This window comes from Grampus griseus (assembly GCF_964374135.1).
Source record: "Grampus griseus genome assembly, chromosome: 2".
In the NCBI taxonomy this organism is placed as follows: Eukaryota; Metazoa; Chordata; class Mammalia; order Artiodactyla; family Delphinidae; genus Grampus; species Grampus griseus.
This window is the reverse complement of record NC_139018.1, coordinates 76,086,974-76,100,685: the sequence shown is the minus strand read 5'-3', so window position 1 is coordinate 76,100,685 and position 13,712 is coordinate 76,086,974. Positions and strand designations below refer to the sequence as shown.

The window sequence follows — 13,712 nt, the reverse complement described above, 5'->3', positions numbered from 1 at the left end:
GGTGGTGGCAGGAGTGATGGGGGGAGATAAACAAGTTAGAAAGAGCCTAGAAGACAGTACAAATTTGCATGGTGACCAAAGCTCTGGACATATTTCCAATCTCCCTGGTCTCTTGGGAGGGGATCCTGCCTACATCTGAAGCCAGGAAGGAAGCCTTGTACCAGGGATCAGAGCTTCAGGAGTGGGGACAGGCTGGTCTGTAGCGGAAGTAGGGGGGGCTAGTTCAGACTTAACACGTCCCATCCCTAGTAGAGGCCCATGATATCTATCGGTTCAGCATCATACTTTTGGGAGCAGAGCAGATAGAGCCTTTGGTCGGTTAGGGTGCTGGTGTAGTGGCAGCTGGTGGGTGGCTGCTTGGAGCTCAGGGAGCAGATTGTGAGGGGGAAGGAGTCCTGGGCGACTGTACAATATTCATTGTAATTCTCACAGAAGCTCTCACTGTACTTGCAGAACTTCTTGATGGCTGTCCACGGGGCATGTAAGACATAATGGATCTTCGGGCAATACCAGCTTTGTTGTCTGCCCCGTACATAGGACATCAGACCACTACAGTAGCCCCGGAAACGCTTTGCGTAGTTAACCTTGGGATAGTCGATATGTAAGGTACGGAAGTTCTTGATAGCGAGCTGTAGCTGGATGTTTTCGACCAAAGCTGGCTCTAGAACAAGCCGGAGGAACAGGAGCTGGACCACACGGGGTGCCATTCTTCCTGCTGGCAGAGTTAAGGTGGTTGGAAGCAGAGGTGGGTCTCGAGTGGCTCTCCGCCCCTTCCCAGAGCTTCCAGTGTGCCCCCAGTCTCCCCCATGTGCCTTCCCCTATGCCCTCAAAGCCGGACTGTCCTTCAGAGATCATCCGGCCCAAGTCTTCATGCCTCAGAGAGAGGAGACATTTGCCCAAGGTCACCCATCTGGTCAGCCACCTCTAGCTTGGTCTACTTTAGGGTCTCAGCCTCACCCAGTCCGGGAGCTGTAACACTTACGAAATACGAGGTCCAACTGGTCCTTGGGTGAGAGACGCTTCCCGTTTATCCCTGGCCCAGTTAATCCTTCTGGTAAAAATGCAGCAATTCCAGAAGGGACAGGCTCAGCTACACTTCTCTGACTGAAGTGGAAGGACAGGAGCTGGAGGACAGCAGGGCAGGGGTGGGATTCTTCCTTCCTGAGGCCAAGTACAGCCCAAAGGTAAGAAGAGGCTAGAAAGGTTTCTGGATGAAGACCAGTCTGAGACGAAGGAGTGTCCCCTGGGTTTGAGGAGCCCCTGTGCTGACGGGGGTGGATGGGGGGGAGGAAAGAGACATTGCTTTCTGGTCTCCTCCTCTCTGGTGTCATCAGAACACTTAGTTCCAGCCTCCTTGCAAGAAGTCCCGAAGTTCTTGGGTTTCCTTTGATGTCTTCTCTGGTTCACAGGCCATGATCCTGTGGAAAGGCGACAAGGAAAGCACCGTCATGTTCCTGAGGAACAAAGTGCTGCTTATTCCTGACCCTCAGAGAACAGAGGGTCTTCCACTCTCTCATCCCACTCACTAGATCCCCGGAGGCCAGGTACGCAAGGGCCTCCCGCCTGAGTGCTGGGCTGAGAATCAAAGACCTCAGTGTGGACCCCCCCACACCATCAACTTCACTCCAATCGTGATCACACTGACACTCTCACCTATAACCTCAGGCCCTCTCAGAGTCACAGCACTCCTGGAAACCTATGCATGCCGACCCCAAAGCCTCAAACTTGTCAGGTGGGATTAGACAACACAGCCTGGACTTGAGGGGGTGTGCACCGCCTGTGTCCAGCAGATCTTGCTGTAGTTTGTCATGTTGGAAAAAAGGGCCAGGCTCCTAACTCTTTTTCATCAACACCTGCCCCTTCATCAGAACCAAAGAGCTGGCTCCCCAGAGCCTGCCAGCCACAGTCCTTGATGCCCACAGGCGTCTCAGCCTTGCCTCCACGCACCTGTTGTCCAGGTTGTGGGCTTAGGACAGCTTACCACTCTCTCCCTGAAGAGCGGGAGAAGAGAGTCAAAACAGAGAACACTGAGTGTCCCAAGGTCAGTGTGTAGTTCAGGAAGGGTGGGGGGCGCGTGAGAGAGTCGCGCGGGTGTTCCTCGTTCACAGCCCCCTTAAACTTGCTCTTTCTGACATCACAAAGCAGAGTCCAAAACTGAACCCATCCTTCCCCAACTCGCTTTCCCTCCTGCCTTGTCCCTTTCCTCAGTTACTTAGGCAAGAAATCTGAGAGTGGTCCTCGACCCCGCCCTCTCCTTAATCCCACCTGTTTGGAGGCGGTACCGCATGGTGGCTCAGAGCAAAGCTTCTGAGTAAAACAGACCAGGAATTGCATCCTGGCTCTACTGCTTCCAGGCTGTACACCATCAGTCTAAGTTCACTAAACCGGTATAAGCTTCAGTTTCTTCATCAGTTAATGCAGATAATATTCTGTACCTCGTGGCAGTCTTAGGATTCGTTAAGATGCATATCAAGAGCTCTTAGCCCAGGGCCTGGCACACGGTGAGTACTCAATCCGAGCATGAGTCCATCAGTCACGCAGCTCTGACGATCTTTTTATTTTTTAAATTAATTCTTTAAAAATATTTATTTATTTGTTTAGCTGCTCCAGCTCTTAGTTGCGGCGTAGGCGATCTTCGTTGTGGCATGCGGCTCTTAGTTGTGGCTTGCGGGATCTAGTTCCCTGACCAGGGATTGAACCCAGGCCCGCTGCATTGGGAGCACGGAGTCTTAACCACTGGACCACCAGCGAAGTCCCAGCCCTGACAATCTTAACTAAAACTTTTCCCGAACCAGTCTCTTCCATTCCTATTTCTTCCCCTGCTCAGGCTTTCCCCTCTCCTGGACACCACACTCTCCAACTCCAGGAGGACTCTACACCTCATAGGACAGAAGACCTCCATGACCTGGCCGCCACCATGTCTCCAATTGCATCTCCATCTCTGCCTGCTTCCCCCAGCGGTGCCCACCCCACCTCCCGCTCACGTTATCTCCTCTACCCAGCATGCTGCTCTCTCCTCCCGCTCTCACCCCCGTCAGTTCCGCTGGGCCAGCTCATGCCGGACGTCCTGTTTAAGAAGCGTCTGCTCGGAGCACCTCCCCAGGGAAGTGTGCACAGCCAAGTAAGGGAGGATAAAGCCCACACAGGCAGGTGGCTCATCTGTGTCCTTCAGGCTGGTGTATCAGCCAACACCCAGTGGGAATCCATGCAGGGTGTTGCCAGAGCCCGGCTGACTCAAGTCTTTGGTGTGAGGAAGCTGCTAGCACTTTGTGGCCCCAGGCTCAGAGTGTGCCACCTCTTCCTTATTTGCTCAAGGCTGCAGCTTCCCTTGGAAGAGAAACGGGCTTTTCATCCCTCTTGGTCTTCTTTCTTCATTCCTACCCACCCACCACCGCTCACCTCTGCACACAGTTACTACAGACATAGTAGAGGAAAGAGTTTAGGACTTGATCTCAGATAACCTACTGAGCTTCCGTTTCCTCTTCTATAAAATGGAAGCCTTCCTTACCTCATGAGGCTGCAAGAATAAAATGAGATGGTCAATATGGAGGTGACTTTTAGCCGTTAAACAATATATAAATGGAAAACTGGATATGGTCTCCTAGGTCTTATAACAACTCACTTTTTTCTCCAACTCACTTAACATCTGCAAATGCCTTCTTTTTTTATTTATTTATTTATTTTTGGCTGCGTTGGGTCTTTGTTGCTGTGCACGGGCTTTCTCTAGTTGTGGCGAGTGTGGACTACCCTTCCTTGCAGTGTGCAGGCTTCTCATTGCAGTGGCTTCTCTTATTGCAGAGCACGAGCTCTAGGCGTGCGGGCTTCAGTAGTTGTGGCACGTGGGCTCAGTAGTTGTGGCTCATGTGCTCTAGAGCACAGGCTCAGTAGTTGTGGTTCACGGGCTTAGTTGCTCCACGGCATGTGGGATCTTCCCAGACCAGGGCTCAAACCCATGTCCCCTGCATTGGCAAGCGGATTCTTAACCACTGTGCCACGAGGGAAGCCCTGTAAAGTCTTATATTCCCCAAATGAGCCAAGTGACCTCCCCACATCCCCACTCTGCCAATCTAGAGCCCTCTTTAACACCTGACTTAAATTCATCTTCACCAAGCTTTCTATTAGTCATGCCCCACGTTGATTACTTTTAAATACTTTAAATTGTTGAATACTATCTGAAAACACTATGACAAATGTTGGGGAAAATAGAAGGGTAAATAAGACAGTTCCAGTACAGATTAAATTTACAATTCAGTAGGAACAACACACGTATGAACGTATGTTACAAAGGCATGAGCACGGGACCAGGAAAAGTGCTGAGTGTGCGATGGCCTTCAGGTTCCCACCTACAGTCCTACTGGTCTGGTCTTTAAAATCCTATCCCAGAGGAGCTGATCCATAGGATTGCTTCATCCATTCTGACAAAGGCTGAGATTTGTGGAATTGTTACCCCATTATACTGGACTTTACATATGCAAGAACCATCCTAGAGATGAAGAAACTAAGTTTTAGAGAGGGATGGTAGCTTGCTTGAGGTCATATGTCTAATTCAGTGGTTCTCAACGGGGAGCAATTGGATCACGTCTGGAGACGTTTTTTTTGGTTGTCACAACTGGGAGGTGCTACTGGCATCTAGTGGGTAGAGGCCAGAGATGCTACTAAACATCCTACATTGCGCAAGACGGCTCCCACAGCAAAGAAGTATCCAGACAAAAATGTCGATTGTGCTGAGGTTGAGAAATTCTGGTCTAATGAGAGAATCAGATTTCCTAGCAAAAGCAGACTTATTTATACTTTATATATTGAAAAGAATTGGTAAATATCCAAGACTTAGAAGTATTTTTGTTAGACTTTGCTTGTGATGGTGCTGGTGCTTCTACCAGCAGAGGATTATTGATAGTTCATCACTGAAACAACTTTTTGTTATTTTTCCCGTAGAAGTGACTTTCTGCGTATAGCCATCTACACACTCTTTCCCTCCTCCCCTCCCCAATGGTAGGATTTCTAGAACCACTGGCTAGAGTGACAAGTGCAGGGATGATTCCCTATGATTGAGGGGGTGCCCCAAGATTTTGCCCCAAGTGAGCCCACTACAATCTCAGTGGCATCACTTTTGCCCTGTCCAACTCACATTGTTCAAATAGCAAACTGTGTCCTGGGTTGTCCTTGAACCCAAAGGATTGCTTCAGCCATTTCAACCTTCTTGTCATAGGTTCACCTCCACCCCAGGGTTAAATTTCAGGAGGTGCTTTGTTAGTTCCTCAACTGGGACTGGGATCATTCAAGGGCAGAATGAATGCCTTCTAACGTAGAATTTGAATCATTTAGGGTCCCTTATATGCAAGGCACTATGCTACATCCTGTGGGAGGTACAGAAGTAGTATAACAGATAGTCCTTGTCTTCTGGGAATTGACAGTCTAAACGGGAGGAAAGCAATACATATATATGAAGAAATAACCAATGATTCAAGGCAGAAAATTATACAACTTGAAGACAGTAAATGTTGTAGGAATTTAGAGGTGAGAGAGATCCCTCTGAATTAGGAGGGTCAGAGAAAGTTTTCTGGGGAGAGAGGGAGTCACCTGGGACCTCGGGATACATCTCAAGGAACAGTTGAGTTAAGTGGAGATAAAGAGAATTATGAAAGGTATGTTTGAGGAAAGAGAGAAAACCAGCCTGGCTGGGGTTGAGGCAATCAGTGGGAGAAAAGTCAGAGATAAAGTTAGAAAGATGGGTTTGCCAGATTACGGCAGACCTTGAATATCAGGCTAAGGAATTTATATTTTATTCTAGAGATAAATGAGGAACTGGCAATGGCTTATGAGACAGAGTGACCTGGTAAGGCCTCTCAATCCCAGACCAGGTCCCCCACTGCTACATCCTGGCTTGTTTAAAGGCATTGGTCTGGGAGCCAAAGATTCCAGCTTTCTGTCCCTGCTGCTTCCTCCAGATCCACAGCTGTTCCAGGAAAGGTCATGAGAATTCAAAGACCCAAAGTGAATCCCACATCTGACCCCGACTTGCTGTTTTTTTCACTTTCCCCGTCTACAAAAATGAGTCCACTACCTTTATTTATCCTGGGAGCAACACAATCAGGATAACAGAACTTGGATCTGCTCCTGCTTGGAGGGAAACTCTCACGGGCTTTCCGTCGGTATCCAGAGGCTGTGTGGAACTCCGGAAGAGAGAGAGGCTGGGCTCTGAAGGGTGGGCACCAATCCAGGCTTGGCCCTCGTCTCTTCCAGCCCCCCTCACCCCCTCCCAATGCAGGCTAGAGGAAGTAGCAGCTGTGGTCCTGTGGGGAAGACAGGCAGAGGTCCACCTGGCACTATTGGCATTTTCACAACACCCACCCGAACAACTTTAAACACACACACACACACACACACACACACACACACACACACACACACACACAGCAGCAGCAGCAGCAGCAGCAGCAGCAGCAGCAGCAGCAGCCTGGGGAGAGGTTAGGCCAAGAGCAGTGACTATGCCGCTAGAAGGAGAAGGAGGCTGGGGAGCTACCTCACATCCCTGGATAGAGGCTGCCATGTGAGGGGCTTTCTTCCCCCATCTTCTCTCCCACCATTTTTTTTTTTTTTTTTTTTTTTTCGGTACGTGGGCCTCTCACTGTTGTGGCCTCTCCTGTTGCAGAGCACAGGCTCCGGACGCACAGGCCCAGCGGCCATGGCTCACGGGCCCAGCCACTCCGCGGCATGTGGAAACTTCCCGGACCGGGGCACGAACCCGTGTTCCCTGCATTGGCAACCACTGCGCCACCAGGGAAGCCTGTCTCCCACCATTTTGTCTTCTGCTCTCCCTTCTTTAATTTTTCTCTTCTCTCTTCTGCCAGACTCCCTGCCCAGTCCTTGGCCTGATGCCTGACTCCTTTTGTTCTCCCTAACCCTGTTCCCCTTCCTCCATCCTTTCCTCTCGCCCTATGAATGTAGCGAAGGAAACATGGCAAAATTATCCTACCGAGTGCAAAGTGAAGTGGGTCTTGGAAGCTGGATAGTTTCAGCGAAAAAATAAACAAAATCACCTGCCTTATCCAAATAATGGAGGTGAAATAAGGGTTTCAGCTTGAACTGTGCAAATAGTAGTTTCGACTTTTCAGTTTTCACACGCAAACCTAACCCTTTACTCCCTCTTCCCTTTGAACTGGGACAGCATGGCTGTGTTGACTTTCACAGAGCACTAAGGAAGCCTTCTGGAGAACCCCGCATGATGAAGTTAAAGGGCAAACTGGGATAATTATAATGACGGGAAAATACAAGAGCAGAGGGCAGTTCAAGCCATGGTTTGGAAACATCTCACCCTAGAATAATGAGAAGTGAGGAGGAGTCCGGGCAGGCGAGGAATCCAAATGAGGTCCTGGCCTCCCACCCACTCCTCTCACCCCAGCCTCCAGTCCAGGGCTGGCCTGATCCACATTCTGTCCACAGTCTGCTTTAAACCATGGATTTTATCTCCAAACATTTGCATTTCTACAGCAGCAGAGGCATAATTCTCTACCCAGAAGTTCCAACTACAAAGATTCAGGCACCTGAACAAAGCAGTGAATGCGCTCCCCAGCCAAGGCCTCACAGAGCGGGAACCGGAGGAGCAAGAGGCCTGTGTGCACTGGCTCCTGCTTCTCTGTTGCCACCTAGTGGTGCTTCTCCCTCCAACACCATTTTTTATTCCAAAGATACTTCATCCTGACCCACAGCTATGCTCTCTATCTGCTAAAATGATGTCCCCTGACCTCAAAACAAACACGCATCTTCCTGACTCAAAATCCTAACTTCTGGACCGGAACACAAACTGTATGACCCATATGGTTTGCGTGGGCCTCTCTGCAGTCACATCCATGCAACAGCCAGGAGATTTTTTTTTTTTTTTTTTTTGGCTGCGTTGGGTCTTCGTGGCTGCGCGTGGGCTTTCTCTAGTTGTGGAGAGCGGGCTCTAGGCGTGCGGGCTTCAGTAGTTGTGGCACGTGGGCTCAGTAGTTGTGGCTCGTGGGCTGTAGAGCGCAGACTCAGTAGTTGTGGTTCACGGGCTTAGTTGCTCCGCAGCATGTGGGATCTTCCCAGACCAGGGCTCAAACCCGTGTCCCCTGCATTGGCAGGCGGACTCTCAACTACTGCGCCACGAGGGAAGTCCCACAGCCAGGGTATTTTTAAACAGATAAAGCTTTTACTCCTCCTCTTTTTTTTTTTTTTTTTTGGGCCATGCCGCATGGCTTGTGGGATCTTGCAGGATCCCAGTTCCCCAACCAGGGATTGAACCTGGGCCATGGCAGTGAAAACCGGGAATCTTAACCACTAGACCACCAGGGAACTCCCTTTATTCCTCTGCTTAGAACCCTCCTAGGGCTCCCCACTGTGTGCACAGCAAAACTCCTAATGGTCTCTGAGGCTTCCCATGATCTGGCCTCTGGTCCCTCTCCGACCCCATCACTCATCCGCTCCAGCCACACTGGACTCCTTACTGTCCCTCCAACTCCCCAGGCATCCATCTGCTTTAGGGCCTTTACAGTGCTGTCTTCTATGCTTGGAGCATTCTTCCCCAGACAAGCGTAAGTTCACTCTCACCTTGAAATCTGTGTCCCAGAGTCACCTACTTTAATGACCCTATTTAAAAATCACTGCCTGAACACTCTTTGACATAAATCGCAGCAAGATCTTTTCTACCACCTCCTAGAGTAATGAAAATAAAAACAAAAATAAACAAATGGGGCCTAATGAAACTTAAAAGCTTTTGCACAGCAAAGGAAACCGTAAACAAGACGAAAAAATCCTCAGAATGGGAGAAAATATTTGCAAATGAAGCAACTGACAAGGGACTAATCTCCAAAATATACAAACAGCTCATGCAGCTCAATATCAAAATAACAAACAACCCAATCAAAAACTGGGAGGAAGACCTAAATAGACATTTCTCCAAAGAAGACATACAGATGGCCAACAAACACATGAAAAGATGCTCAACATCACTAATTATTAGAGAGATGCAAATCAAAACTACAATGAGGTATCACCTCACACTGGTCAGAATGGCCATCATCAAAAAATCACAAACAGTAAATTCTGGAGAAGGTGTGGACAAAAGGGAACCCTCTTACACTGTTGGTGGGAATGTAAATTGATATAGCCACCATGGAGAACAGTATGGAGGTTCCTTAAAAAACTAAAAATAGAATTACCGTATGATCCAACAATCCAACTCCTGGGCATATACCCGGAGAAAACCATAATTCAAAAAGATACATGCACCCTAATGTTCATTGCAGCACTATTTACAATAGTCAGGACATGGAAGCAACCTAAATGTCCATCAACAGAGGAATGGATAAAGATGATGTGGTACACGTGTACAATAGAATATTACCCAGCCATAAAAAGGAACAAAATTGTGCCATTTGCAAAGACATGGATGGATCTAGAGACTGTCATACAGAATGAAGTAAGTCAGAAAGAGAAAAACAAATATTGTATATGAATGCATATATGTGGAATCTAGAAAAATGATATAGATGAAACTATCTGCAAAGCAGAAATAGAGACACAGATGTAGAGAACAAATGTATGGATACCAAGGGAGGAAGGGAGGGGTGGGATGAATTGGAGACTGGGATTGACATATATACACTACTATGTATAACATAGATGACTAATGAGAACTGACTGTATAGCACAGGGAACTCTACTCACTGCTCTGTGGTGACCTAAATGGGAAGGAAATCCAAAAAAGAGGGGTTATATGTATAAGTATAGCTGGTTCACTTTGCTGTACAGTAGAAACGAACACAATAGCATAAAGCAACTATACTCCAATGAAAAATAAATAAAAATAAAAATCACTGCCTACCAATCTCCATTTGTTCTTTTTTCCTTAGCAATGGTGTATTTTTTACTGCCTTTCCTCCAATGAAATGTAAGGATTCCAAAGGTAGGGATTTTTGTATCTTTTATTCACTGATATATCCCAAGCACCTTGGCCCATAGTAGATGCTCAATAAATATTGACTACGTGAATGAACCTGAAACCACTATTCTGAGATCACCTACTACTTACAGGTGAAACCTGAAAACAAGAACACTGTTCATCTCAGTTTTCCAGGCCTTCCCATCCACAGATAGTGATGCTTCTCTTCCTCAGTGTCTCAGTTCTTCTGAGTCTCCCATGCCAAGCTCACTGGAGCCGCCGGAGCAGCGCGGACCCAAGCTCTCCACACAACTGTAACTGCCACAAGGAACGGGGAATACACAGTAGAGGAAGGTCTAGGCTGGCTGTACAGCACACCACCACCAATAGCATTTTCAAATTAGGACACTAAGCGTTGCAAATTTTAATAAAGTAGTAAGGGAAAGAGTGAAGGGTGACAGGTGTTGGGCGCCATCTCCAGGTAAAGCCAGATGACCTTGCTTGACCCTGGAACGGGAGGGACCCAGAGGGATGAATCATTGTAGAATAGCTGAGGTGGGATGGTGCTGCGCCTTGTGACTCTGGTGATTGGTCCACTTCCCTGTCTCCTCCATCTCCTCCAAAAGCTCAGCAGTAAGTCCTGATGACAGGAAGTAACTTTCTAGGCTATTCCATCTTTATCTCGGATCAGAAAAAGCAATCCTTACCACCACAGTGATTGGCTCTTCCCAGAATCAGAACCAGAGGTGTATATAGGAGATGATAAATGACAGCTCTCATTCGGGGTTGACACCTGAGTCAGGTGCATTACTAGTCATTAGAACCATGTGGCTAGGGACCAGGTCTAGCCTTTGAGTGTGAGGATTCAGGCTTCAGGCATCCTCACTGCTGAAGATGTTTAGGCAGATGTACCAGCTCCACAGATATCCACTTACTTGGGACACGTAAGTGAAGAGGCATGAACCTGATTCATTTCCTGATCCACGGCTACTCCCCAGCCTGCCCCCAAACAGAAGCACCACAAGCCAGGCCAGCTCTTAAGGAGTTCGGTGGTGAGAAGAGGCCCTCAGAGATCTGAGGCCCAGCGGAAGGCAGGTGCGTCCCGGTGAGCAGAAGCCACAACACGAGGATTTGGGGAGGAGGTAAGTCCTGTGGCGGGACGTGAGTGAGGAGAGAGGACAGGGAAGGGATGGGTTCTGGCCAGAGAACTGTATACTCAGGTGAGTGACAAGGTGGACAAAGGAGGGACTCAATGTGGAGGGGGTGAGTATACACACAGGGGAGAGAGGAGAGAGATACTGAGGGTTGGAGGCACAAAATGGGGCTATGGAGGAGATGGGGATGGGGTCATGGAGGGCGTGAGACACAGAGAAAGGAATAAGGACATAGGGACATGGGGACACAGAGGGATGGACCTGAGGGAGAGGAGATAGAGCAAGGAGTGGGAGGCATGAGGGACAGAATGAAGGAGGATAGGGATTCAGGGTGAGGGGGATGGAGCCCTAGGGTTAGGGGGTGGGGTCTTAGTGGTTTGGGGCACAGGGAGGGGAAGGGAGGGGAAAGACACAGGGTGAGGGAGGAAGGAGACAGCAGGGGAGGGAGATGGTGATTAGCTAGAAGGAGCAGGTTTAGCAAGGCTAATTTCCACCTCCTCTGTGCCCAGAGACCCCAGCCCTCCTTTCTGACTGTTCCCCCTAAGAGAGATGGTACCAGCCAGAGCAGGATTCTGCCCTCTGCTGCTGTTCCTGCTGCTGGGCCTGTGGATGGCCGACGACCCAGTCGGTGCCAAGCCCGGAAACATGACCTCAGCTCGGTGGTTTGAAACTCAGCACGTGCAGCCCAGGCCTCAGAGATGCAACACGGCGATGCAAAACATCAACAAGTACTCCAATCGCTGCAAAGACCTCAACACCTTCGTGCATGAATCCTTCTCCGGTGTGGCCGCCACTTGTCAGACGCCCAACATAACCTGCAAGAGAGGCCGTAAAAACTGCCACCGGAGCCAGAAGCCTGTATCCCTGACCATGTGTAACCTCACCTCAGGGAGGTACCCAGACTGCAGGTACAAGGAGAAGCAACTGAATGCTCCTTACATCGTGGCCTGTGACCCTCCCCAGAAAGGGGACTCTAGGAAATTCAAGCTGGTTCCTGTCCACCTGGACGATGTCCTTTAGGTTTCCAGCCAGCCGCGTGCTTGGGCCGCTCCTTAAATCCCTCTGCAGGCCTCTGGACCACTCCTCCTCAGCCCAGAAGGTTCTCTTCTGACATCTCTTGGGGCCCTTCCTAGCTCAGGCTCCTCTGAGAGGGTGGGACTGTGGGGAGTTGAGGTGATACATGAGTAGGCTAAACTCCAGAAGAGATGGCGATCTCTCAACTTTTCATTGCTGTTTTTTCATTAGCTTAGGGGTGTGGGTTCCTTGGTCTGTGCCTCCTACATCTTTCCCCTACCCCATCTTCTCACGGCAGCATGACGAGAGGAGGAAAGAAATGGAAAAGGAGTGTAGGGGATTTATGGCGAGAGCCACTCCTATTTCTAAATTAGGCCTCTTCCCCAGCTCTGATTGGCAGTGACGTGGCTTGTGGGCAGGGAGGTGGCCTGAAGGGAAGAAGACAAAGCAGCACCACTTCATATTTACATAGCATTTCACGCTTTTCACAGTGTGTCCACGTGACTCCCTTGTGAGATAGACATGACTAGGATTACTCATCTTCTTTAGGGATGAGGACGTTGAGATTGCAGAAAGAGTTGTTAATTAAAGAGCTTGTCAGCTTGGTTAGTAGCAGCAGCTGGACTTTAAAGTAGAAAGCGCACTTTCTACTTTACCGCTGGGTGGAAAAGGAGAGTGCTCTGCAGGGACCACAGGGGAACCAGGTAAGATCTCCCCCGTGAAACAATGTCCCGAGAGCTCTGAAGAGCCAGTTGCCCCATGTTGGCTGCAGTAAAGGTCATTACCGCTCTAGCCAAGGGACTGTTTATGAGCTGCTCCAAGGATCCTAATTCTCTCTCTCTCTCTGCCCCACCCCACCTCTCTGCCGTCCCCCTTCTCTAGTCCACTGCTCTTTCTTCCGGGGCCCTGGGCCTGGCTCTAGCTTGATTGCCTATAGCCCTGAAGGCACAGTGTCAGGGGAGTGTCCCAACTTCATCCCCCTGCTCCGGGATCACATTTCCCTTGACCTCAAGGGACTTCGTGGCCCAGTGCCCGCTTGTCACAAACAAGCTGGTGGGAGCTGCCAGAGCTTCCTTCCTCCCGATAAATGATCTCTCCTGCCTTGGTGCTTCCCTGGCTCTCTGCTCTGGCAATCCGCCCAGGCCAGAGGGGTTGAGATGTGGAAATGCCATCTCCCCGTCCTCCCCCCCACCCCTCCAAACCCCGGCTGCAGACACCACTTCTCCCTTCCTGGTGAGCAGAACTGGAGAAGCTATGGCTTTATGTAGACTCGGTCCTGATAGCTTCCCACTCCTAGCCCACACCCAGCATTGCCTGCAGCCTTGACCATCTCCAGCCCTTTCTCTCTTCCTTAATCTCAGTCCCAGACAAACTGCACTAAGCCCCATGCCCGCCCCACGCCCACCCTACTTGAGCACCCAAATACTACCTTGTTAGACCTTCCCTTCCCAGCTGTGGAGTCTACTCTCTACCTATCCCTCTCCCACACACCAGCGCTCCCTTATGCCTTACCAGAGTCAGAGTAAGCTTTGGAGCCAGATACCATTGGGTGTAAATCTTGGCTCAGTCCTTTGTGGCTACATGACCTCAAGAAAACTGCACCTCTTTGCAACTATGTTTCCATGTATGGGAGTAAT

The 13,712-nt window shown here is 49.5% G+C and overlaps 2 protein-coding genes across 2 annotated transcripts; one reads left to right on the top strand and one right to left on the bottom strand.

Annotated features, from left to right (window-relative positions):
* Positions 1 to 237: 237 nt before the first annotated feature.
* Positions 238 to 707, bottom strand: RNASE13 (ribonuclease A family member 13 (inactive); the record flags this gene model as incomplete). Its single annotated transcript, XM_082647062.1, has 1 exon — positions 238 to 707. One exon carries the CDS (start codon positions 705 to 707, stop codon positions 246 to 248), a length of 462 nt encoding a protein of 153 aa, XP_082503188.1. The 3' UTR covers positions 238 to 245.
* A 10,903-nt stretch (positions 708 to 11,610) lies between these two features.
* Positions 11,611 to 12,081, top strand: LOC309819194 (ribonuclease 7-like; the record flags this gene model as incomplete). Its single annotated transcript, XM_082649346.1, has 1 exon — positions 11,611 to 12,081. The coding sequence occupies one exon, from the start codon at positions 11,611 to 11,613 to the stop codon at positions 12,079 to 12,081; it is 471 nt and encodes a 156-aa protein (XP_082505472.1).
* Positions 12,082 to 13,712: the final 1,631 nt, after the last annotated feature.